Consider the following 11,107-nt stretch of genomic DNA (forward strand, 5'->3'; position numbering starts at 1 on the left):
ATCACTGCACCCCCCCCCCCCAAAAAAAAATAAACTCCCTCCAAATCTCCCCCACCCCTCTTATCACTCTGCCACACCAATTAGGACGCCGCGGTGTTCTCTCTCTCTCTCTCTCTCTCTCTCTCTCCCTCTCTCTCCCTCTCTCTCTCTCTCTCTCTCTCTCTCTCTCTCTCTCTCTCTCCCTCTCTCTCCCTCTCCCTCTCTCTCCCTCTCCCTCTCTCTCTCTCTCTCTCTCTCTCTCTCTCTCTCCCTCTCTCTCCCTCTCCCTCTCCCTCTCTCTCTCTCTCCCTCTTTCTCTCTCTCTCTCTCTCTCTCTGTCTCTGCTCCTCTTCTCAGTTGGCAGGCTTCTCGCCCGCCTCCTCATCAGCGGCCCCCCCCTCGGCGACGGGCCCCACGGGGCCGATCTTCAGCAGGCCGAGCACGGCCGCCCGCAGGTCCACCAGGGAGTCCTTCAGGCTCTTCTCCAGCAGGTACCCCTCGCTCTCCTCCTCAGGGTTCTCTAGCGCCATGGCCCCCTCCACCGCCGTCTGGAGGTACCGCATGCTGGCGATCACCGACACCTGGGAAACCCAAAGGTCAGAGGTCGGCTGATGCCAGGACGGCGAGGGTGGGGGAACCAGGGACGGGTCGGGCCCTGACTCTGTGGTGGTCGACGCCACAGAGAACGAGGTCCGGGCGGACGGTTTGAACAGGTGGAGCCAGACTGCGCTGGTTCACACGCTGGCGCATTCTTAGATCATTTAAACGGTTGCTCAGGTTCAATTCATCTTCAATTCAATAGATTGCCAAGCATCACTGTGAAGCTATAATCTTTTAGCAAATTTGTCACGGATCATTTCACCGTTTGTAATTTGAATCTATTATGTTGTTATTATGGATACGTTCCAACATAACACATTCAATCCAATTTGTACTTGAATGTGTTCATTTCAAGTACCATTATTTCCAGCTTTCCAGAAGAATTCTAAAGCTACGCTACATTAATGTGAGATTAGCCGTGCTGTGTAAAGCCGAGGAGCTACGCCCAAGTCCTTGGTTTTCACAGAACCCACACTATTCATGTCTCTTACCAGATGGGTATCAAACAGGATGATGAAATTCTGGGGCAATTTCATTCTGCCACACGATAAGTCAGTCCTGAAAGACTGCTCGCAAACACTGCCGTGTGCCGAAGACCAGCTTACACTTAAGACACGTGTTGAGTTCAAGGGAGAGTGGATTAGTTCTGACAACCTGCAGACTACTGCCTCAAAAGACACTTCATGAAAATGCAATTATCCTGAGAGAAACACATTGCGCTTGCTTATGTGTCTGACATGGGGCCTTGTTTATTGTATTGAGTATTGAGTAGTGATAATTACAAAAAATGGTTGCCAACTAAATAGAAATTCAGGAATGCATCAAATTCTGTTATTGCAATATATGTTTCTGATTAAATTGATTGACAAATGCTAGAAACCATATATCATTGGCAAGACCAGTGACATCGGTGGGCGGTTTGTGATGGTGACTGCCCAACGGCAGGACCTATGTCTGACATCTGTGGGTGCATCTTCAGTCAGAGGTACACTGTAAGACTTTGATGTAATTATACAGTGAAATTCTTATAGTAATCTACCGTATTTATATTAAACAGTAATATTACTAAACAGTACCTTACTGGCGAAACTGCTGCAAGTACTTTACCGTAATTTAGTGAAAAGTTTTACATCGTAGAGCTAGATGATATTTGAATAGACTTTGAATCCAATTGGTGTAAAGGGTTTGAACACAAGAGGATTAGAACTGAAATAGTGGTTGGCATTTGTCAGTAAGTTTTCATTTAAATCATCCTCAGTAACATATCTCTGATCAATATTCTCCTGTCTTCCCATTGGCTCACCCACCTGTATGAACATGATGGACAGCACACCGGGACCAATGGTGTTCAACATCTCCATGTAGTAGGAGACCAGAGCCTGCCGACAGCCCCGGCCGTAGAGGTTGAGCTCTTCTGATTGGTGTTCATAGTTATAGTGGGCGTTGTTGTCCAGCAGGTGATACTGCAGGCAGGGTCGCGGGGAGCCGGGGTTACAGCAGCTGAAGGGAACGCCGTCCACCAGGTAGCGGCCGTCAACGTTGCTCCGGATACGACTGGACGGAACAGAGGAGCAGCGAGGGGAGAGTGAGAGTGAGAGCAGGTGGACGAGGAACACTGAAGAACAGTGGGAGCAGGAGACAGGAGACGAGAGACAATTCTATATCTCATATTCTATATCGTATATCGTTCAAACACACACAGTTAAGGTATATTATTTGTGTACACAACGTTATTTGCCACTGCATCACATGAGTCCAGTGCAACATTTCCATTGTTGCTTTTCCACTTTCCCACCATTGTTTCTATCTGTTCTACTCCAGTGCGTCTTCCTATTCTACCCCTCCTCATTCCCTCCATTGCATATTCCTCGGTATGTATATGTGTATTCCTCTGTCTTTCGCTCGCTAGACGTTTTGAGAAGGGATGTAGCACCTCCTACATGCCATGGGAATCAGTTTTCCGACCACACCCTAGCACCACTCACTCCTTGACCTCCTTGGTGGTGAAGTCCAGGTACCGGTTGCTGATCCACTGAACCTCAAACCAGTCCCGGTAGTTGTTGTTGCCACAGCAACGAAGCTCGATCTGCAGCCGGTCGATTGTCTCCTTCTGGAAGCAGCGGCCTGGAACGTCGGTGTCCCTGTAGAACCGGATCCCGTTCCGCAGGCCCACCTGGGGAGAGGGGGGGGCTCAGTTTTACTCAGTTTTACACTACCGTTCAAAAGTTGTTTTTCCAAATAAAGATAACATTATATAAATCCGAAATACAGTCTAGACAACATGTTAATGTGGTAATTGATTATTCTGATTTCTAATGAAATATGTAATAGGTTGATAGAGGCCCATTTCCAGCCACCATCACTCCTGTGTTCTAATTGTCCATTGTTTAGATATTTCTGTTAAAAGGCTAATTGATGGTGAGAAAACCCTTGCGCAATTATGTCGGCATTTGAAAACTGTTGAATAAAAGATGAAAACATGAAATTGTCTGGGTGATTGTGCCTAGTTGTACCATGGTGTCATTTATGGGGGTGGGGGGGGGGGGGGGGTCCTTTAGGTGTGTGTGGTTGATAGAATGATGACAAGACAAGAAATCTTTTTCATTCCTCACATTTTCAATTTCATACCCTGGAACTCCCCTCAGATGATTGATCTTCTCTCTCGCCTCCCTGTCTCCACTATTCCCCTTAAAGTCACACCCTTTGGTCTGCTAGTAATGCTATTCAAGGCAATTCAGCACAGGGACATTCTTTTTTCTTCCCTCATTCCATTTAAGGATGGAGCTATTATACAGTATTACACCCCCATTACTACTCCATTATCCGGCCATTCACCGCAGCCTCCAGCTTCCCTAATGATGATCCCTCCTCCCAACTTATTTCGGACGTGGATAATTCACAATCCTCTTCCCCACCAATCCCCACAATGCTTTAATTCCTTAAATTACATGTATTAGTCTGTACTTCTAAGACCTGCTTAAGGTATTTAATTAACAGGATAAATAATCACATACATTTAATAACAATAGGTTTTCACCACATCAATATAACACAGGAGGCATTAATGGGATCAATCGGCATTGGCTATTTTGTAGGATTCTAGTACAGTAAAGTTAAGTTTTGTTGTGTTGAACAGGCCTACAGGCCTGTGAATGAAGTCAGTAGGTGTTCCACACACAGTTGGCTGTGATCCATCTCCTGCTCTCACCACCACCTCCAAAACAACACCCTCTTCTTCGCCCCTCCCAACAGAGCTCTGAGCGCGTCACCACACGCACTCGCACGCAACGCACACACACACGCACGCACCTTGAGAGACTCCTCCAGGTGACCCTGCAGCGCGCAGCTGAGAGCCATGGCGGAGACGAGCAGGGAGCACAGGAGCACGGCCAACGCGAACCACGCCAGCAGGAAGTTTTTCCAGCGAGGGAAGCGCTCGGGGTCCAGGGAGTCCTGACAGATACGCCCCGCAAACCAGTTGGTGCCGATGGCTGCCAGGCCCACCACCATGAGGATGTTAGGTACAATGTGGATCTCCGAGTTGTCCATCACCTGCGCGGCAGGAAAGAGGAGCCTCGGTTTGAGCAGGTGCCGCGAGCGGCGCCTGCCAATGTTGTTGGCTGCCAACAGGACACTTAATCACCCCGCTCCCTTTGGCGGGTAATAACCCAGATTCCAGTCACTTGATACCCCGAAGTAGAGGAATGCAATCAGATCATGATGTTTTCAACCATCGGGCCACTTTGGGCGGAAAATGAAACATTTAGATTCATGTAGGCTGCTAATTGCAGAAGAAATTACTTGGGCCAAATTTCCCATAAGGCTGACCATCACTCAAATCATGTTTGCCACTTCGTTGTTTTAAATTGTAATTGCTTTGAGCAAAACCCTTCCCCGTTCCCATTAAAACGTAAACAGAGGGTCCAAGGAAACCTGTTTCCATAGGATTCTTAATAACGAACAAATAATGAATTTAAACCTTAAATGGATAATGAGGGCTGTCGACTATTAATAAGCATAATATGCCTAATGTTGTCCAATGTCTTATTAGGGGCTGGAATTTATTTTTAAATATATTCCATCCAGCTAGGATTATCTTGAAGTGAATCAGACTCCTATGAACTTTTATCCCCCTGACACTCTCCACGCTCATCACAGGCTGTGAATACTAATCGGAGAAGTCTGCCTCCTGTATTTTCAGTAACTCTCATTCAGTAGTTTAATAAACTATGTGTGTGTGGGCTTACGTGTGTGTGTGGGTCTGTGTGTTTATGTACATACATGTCATACATGCCCGCATACTTGCCTGTGTGTGCGTGCGTGCGTGTGTGTGTGCGTGCGTGTGTGACAGTGTGTGCAAGTGTGTTTGTGTGTGTGTGCAATCGTGTGAATGAACGTGTTAATGCCTGCATGCGTGCATGTGTGTGCGTGTGTGTGCATGTGTGCCTGCGTGTGTGTGTGTGTGTGTGCGTGCGCATGTGTGCATGCATGCTTGTGTGTGTGTGTGTGTGTGTGTGTCCTGCAGGGCGCCCACACCCCTCTACCTCGGCCCTGCGGAGAAGCTCTGTCTTCAGGTAGAGGCCGAGGCAGAAGGTGATGGCGCCGGAGAGCACGGCGAGCCAGGAGAGCAGCCACAGGCCCTGGGCCAGACGCACACGCCGCTGCAGGGGGAACTTCATCTTCAGGAGGGCCATGGCTCCCTACGGCCAGGGAGGAGGCAGGGGACGGGTTAGGAGGCGCAGTCCGCTGACCAGCCCTCCACAGAGCTCCAGGTCAGCAAAGGCCTGCTGCTGTTGGATGTCGGGCCAACCGGGTCAGAGTGGGCCCGTCGCTGGCCCTCTGCGCTGGAGATGTTAATGGGATCAGAATAGTTCCAGGGGCAGCGGATAAGTAGGTAGATCCCTTACACGGCCAAGGACACATTCATCCTCAAGGGTGATAATCCAGATAACGATGATACACTTTCACCTCACATGGGCGGTGTCCAGACAAAGGGTCGACTTTAGAACTCAACAACTGTGAACTGCAAAGAATAAGCACTGTTTGCAGATTGTGTTTGAAGTGTTTGACAGGCGATGTGCGCTCGATAAAACGTAATCCTCGGTTTCCTGTGGATGATGAGGGTGCCCTGCAAGTCCAAAGTGTGCCGGTGTTCCGAGCTGTCCTCCACGTTCCCCTCGGTGGGTATTTTCTCCTTTATCCGTGATATTGGTCAGCGAGGCCCCTCTGGTTGTGTGTTCATGGGCGTTGGCCCGCCTAAACCACTGCACCCATGGTCGGAAGATACACACAGAATGGCCGGAGGGGAGTATTGGGAGACATAATCCCATTGCCCGGGATCCTATTAAGGCCCAGGGGCCAATGGGAAAGCAGGCCAGTGTATGGATCAGCAAACTTTCTCTGATGGACAGACACGTCATGTAGGAGAGATTGGACTGTTATGACGGGTGCACTATGGGTCATCCCCACCCGCTGATAGGCGGGTCTTAGAAGTGTAAGGTGGATGGTGGAGGTGTTTCACAGTAGCCAGAGGAACCGGACAAACAACCTAACACATAGTCTTTCAGGGCCCCTAAAAACAACTGTGTGTTACGTTTCAAGGCCAACAAAATAGATGTGTGCTTCCAAGCTCAGCCACCTATGATTGTGTCCATGCGTTAGTTACTTACTCATGGACAAATTCCAAACTGCTTTTATAAAAACTATATATATAAGAAATGTGTTAATGCTGGCATCAAGTGACATTCAGCAGTGCTTGAATACTCTTTCAATTAAACATTTTTAATAAATGTTTAATTAAACCGTCTTGTTTTGGGCGTATTGCTCATTTAATCTAAGCAGTGGCTTTTTTTCTTGTTCTGGTGATGCCAGTCAGCAAACATTTCTACTTAAAGTAAATTATATTATTTTTGGGCAGAATCCTTTGAAAAGTAGGGTGTTGTTTGTGACACAGAAAGTTTCACTACAATTTCTTAAATCTGATGAAAAATTGAAAGTACAAAGTCGTTGTGACCTTGTCGCCCAGCAGCTGGGAGCTGGGAGCGACCTTCAAGATGAAGGACGACTTTGAGATTGATTTATTTTACTTTTGAAAAGGATATCTGTGGTCGGTGTTGACAAAAAGAGAGGACTTGTCTCTGAAATTCTCATGAAAACTGCCTGTACACTTCTCACTATCAGGGTATTGTGGGACTATTTCTTATAAGGATATGTTTATATTTAAAGGGGTTCATCGAATGGGTCTATATATTATTATTACATATTTCATATTTTTTTAGTATTTAGCCTTTGTCTCTGTACAGCAGGGTGTAAGTGATTGAGTAATTCATTAATGGCCCATTTGTGCTAGGAGCACTCACATGATTTATTTTTTTTTTCAAACATAAAGGCCGTTACAGGTGTGGGACATGTTTTGTCCCAAGCATCAAGAATCAATAACAGAAAAATTGGTTATGAGTGACCCATAAATATACGCCATATGTCTATATATTTTGAGATGCTTCCTATCCAAAGCAACCTTTAAAAGGTGTAAGAGAGAGAGAGAGCCGAAATGTGTTTAACAGGCAATTTGCATTACCTAAACCAATCAGGGAAGAGATGCCCTGATTGAGCTAAATTAATCTAAATGAGCCCAGACAGAGGCACGCGCAGTCAACTCCCAGTAGTATTTCACTCACTAGCTGACGGCTGGCTGTGGCCATTTTAACAAATTACTCTCAAATAATATGTCTTAGATTACCTACAGCGCCTTTGAGTGTGATCATAACTTAGTACAAATTTGACCAAACACTGCCCACACACGCAATGCCCGAGGTACAGTAGACAAGCTGAATAGACGCTTACAGGTGGAAGAATGCGACAGGCAACAAGTACTGCAGCTCCCTCCAGCATAGGCCGTGTACAGCAGGAGCACAGTGCCACATTGCCCCCTGCTGGTGGGTGTGTCCACTGTAACAGTTAACTGTTCTGATTGAAGGTAGTTATAAGTAGCACAGCACACAACTCTATACTCTGTACTTGCATTGTGTGGTGTGTACGTCTGTGTGTGTGTGTGTGTGTGTGTGTGTGTGTGTGTGTGTGTGTGTGTGTGTGTGTGTGTGTGTGTGTGTGTGTGTGTGTGTGTGTGTGTGTGCGTGTGTGTGTGCGTGTGTCGGTGTCGTGTCGTGTCGGTGTCGGTGTGCATGTGCGATGATTGCATGAAATGGCTGCTATTTTCTTATTACAATTCCAGGTTGTTCTTATACTGTCCACCATTTAAGAATATAAACAATAAATTGATCAAGTGTTAAAATTCTACTTATTTACATTTCAAATGTACTTCTACTACAGGTTTAGTTTTATAATCAAATTATTGCCTGGGCAAGGAACCTCTTGTAATAATTGTGTGTGTTGATTTTCAAAGATTTAAATAAATGTTAGCTTGTGACCCAATGACCCCCTTGCTCATATCCTCCTCCTGGGAGCATTTCTCTCTTTGTCGTTGATGTAAACATTAATTCAAAGTACATACTGCGCTCTACTTTATGCTCACTGCACACAGCTTGTTATTATGTTGTGTATTCATCAACTGTGTGAGTGTTTACGTGCACTTGTATTTTGATATTGCAGTAGCCTGTTTGTATGTAAAAGACAATATTCCTTTAGTGAAACAAATGTTTTTGTGTTGTGATTATTAATATTTTATTGTTATTGATCAGCACAGAAGCGGTTTCACAGAGGACACATCGAGCTGGATCGACAACATCATGTCATGGAAACTGTTAACAGTGAGACTGTTGGACGGGGTAAATAAGATCAATAACACGACTACTTTGACACTAATAAACTCAACCCTGCATGTACAAATAGGATACCCGGACACAATAACTTTTCGTTACAAGATTACTACATCGGTACAACATTATTGTATACGTTAGTATTATATTCATTTGTAGACTACATCAATCCTACAGACATGTTTGTGTACATAAGGGACGCACCAGACAATGCCTACAAAGCCTAGCATGCACATATCATAGCAGGCCTAAACACACACAATGGAGGCGAATGCACTCAGTATTATTTTGGTATGACAAAGGCCTACCTAAAAAACCTGAGTAGATTCAGCCATTGACATTAAAGTGAACAATTGAAACAATTATTATTGGAACTTGCCTTTTGAGACCATCAAAATATTCCATTTTATTTCTATATTCTAACATTATATACTTAAATAGGACCTAAAATAATTTGCAATTGAATCATATTTTAGATCATTTTCAAAGTTTGTGCTATATTCAAACAATATATACAGGAACTTAAATAATTTGCAATTTAATCATATTTGACATCATTTTCTAGTTTGAATGCCAATATAATGAATTGCTGTCGGCACAATGCCTTGTGTTTTCTGGCTGAGAGAGATGTTTGCCAAAATGCGAGAACGTTTTATCTAATTTTTTCATTAATGCTCTGTTAAATATTCCACTGAAAGTAACTACTAAACCATATTAAATGTAGACAAAAAACAAAACTTTAACTGTACATATAATATATGGCAATAGAGTATTACAGTTTAGAGACCCTTTTCACTAGGCGCCTGGTTGTAGGACTATTTTATGTAAGCCTACCACAGGCCACGGGTGTACTAGACTGGTGAAGATAACAGACCATGACTATGTACCCTTTTCACAGAGCTGGCAAGGCAGGGCACACACAGCTGAAGTCCCCAACATTGGGAAGCTAAGCAGAGGATTCACTAATGTGTGTCAAACACCAGCAATGGTCAATGTGTGTGCCCTGGCATGTAAAGGTAACAGACCCATTTGTTATAAGGGACATAAGAGCCAGGCTTTGTGCTTTGTGCTACGATGTCTCCTCTGAAAATGGTTTATAAAGGCAAACCACAGGACCAGCAGCAAACCCAGGTAAAACAAAAGTATTCCGATAGGTTAACTCTCTCTCTAGTTCCACTGAGTGCCAAGTCAGTTGCTTACGTTACTTTTTTACTGCAATCAGAAAGAACTGCTGTTGGTGGTGCGGTTGCTGTATCCTTGTGGTTTGATTGGAAGGTTTCCCTCACTTAGTGCAACCAACAGAGTCCCGGCTGTCACGCCCCCTCCCACCTCCTCCCTACTCCTACTCATAGGAGGTCGACATATGTGGTGGCATGCCGTCGCTGGCCTTGTTTTGGGGATGCAGCTGGTTGATGAACTCATCCAGGACCTGTTGGGCTGACAGATAGGTCACTTCCCCGGGCCCCGGCTCAGCTGTCTCCAGGACCTGCCGCACATGGGCACGGGGGCCCGCTGGCCCGGTGTGGTTCGTCCCCTTGGGACAGCTGTGCAGGGACTTTGGTGGGGGAGACCTGTGATTGGCAGTAATTTCAGAGGCGATCTTCTTATAGATGGCAGCACTTATGTCGGCGATGGAGAATGGCTGGCTCTGGCTCGTACAATGACCACCAGAGTCGTCAGCTGACGCCGTCACAGCTGAAGCCGTCACAGCTGATGCCTCCTGTTTCCAAGGCATGAAGGCTGTCACCCTGCCTGGATCCGCCTCTGGCTCCGTCAGCCAATCATAGGGCGCCTCCACAACATTGGAAGCCACGGATTGGCAATGGTCCGGCAGAGAAGGGGTATTGGGGTGGTTGGCCGTGGTGGCTGTTTTCAGGAACTGTTGGACTGCCTCTGCAGAGTCAAAGTGCTTCTCCAGCAGCTCCTTGATCAGACAGGGCACCTGCCGAGAGCCACAGACGTTTACTGCAGACTGAAGAGTTAGTCACTGGGAAGCTGGACTGGATACTGTGAAGTCTATATACTGTAGAGCAGGGATCTGGGACCAAAACACTTAACCTGCGACTGTCATCTAATAGTTACTTAATCAATTACAATGCTTCTCGGCCATATAAGCACTTTTACAATTAGTGCAAAAGGTGATCATACCTTTTGATATGATTGCATTTTAATTAGCCAGGCGTGTCTGATAGTGAAATATGACATAGGTCGGTAACAACCCATAAAGAGTGTTCTTACTAGTTTGCATTATAAGGATATGGACACAGAGCAGTGACGAACAGCGTTGTTCATTGACTCAATCTTTTAAATGGTCATTTTGAAATGGTAGGTGTAGGTTTTATTTTGTGTATGTGTGGGTGCCTGTCCTGGGAGGGGGGAGGGGGCTTGGTTCCAGCTGCTAGATGGCGCTGTTAGCTCACATTGATGGTCTCCAGAGCAGCGATGGTCCTTTGGGCCTCCTCTAGCTCGGAGCTCAGCTCGGCAATGCGGTTGATCAGGTACTTTCTCTCACTGCTCAGACTCTCCGACTGAATACACACACACACACACAAACACACACACACACACACACGCACACACACACACACATAAACATGAGATGACCTCAATGGAAACATACGCCTCTGGAACGTATACGATTGGTGGGTTCTTATCTTCCTCACCGTGATGTGCAGGTGCTCCCCTGACCGGGGGTTGGTCTGCTTGGTCCCTGTGTGTGTCTCCACAAGACTAGAGACAGACGGGTTGAAATA

The 11,107-nt window shown here is 45.9% G+C and overlaps 1 protein-coding gene across 1 annotated transcript; it reads right to left on the reverse strand.

The window, feature by feature from the left end:
- Positions 1 to 332: 332 nt before the first annotated feature.
- Positions 333 to 5,273, reverse strand: rom1b (retinal outer segment membrane protein 1b; the record flags this gene model as incomplete). The annotated part of the gene is made up of 5 exons (XM_079744346.1): positions 333 to 560; positions 1,887 to 2,133; positions 2,565 to 2,752; positions 3,889 to 4,131; positions 5,124 to 5,273. The coding sequence occupies 5 exons, from the start codon at positions 5,271 to 5,273 to the stop codon at positions 333 to 335; spliced, it is 1,056 nt and encodes a 351-aa protein (XP_079600472.1).
- Positions 5,274 to 11,107: the final 5,834 nt, after the last annotated feature.

Source organism: Pollachius pollachius (assembly GCF_949987615.1).
Source record: "Pollachius pollachius genome assembly, chromosome: 10".
Lineage (NCBI taxonomy): Eukaryota > Metazoa > Chordata > Actinopteri > Gadiformes > Gadidae > Pollachius > Pollachius pollachius.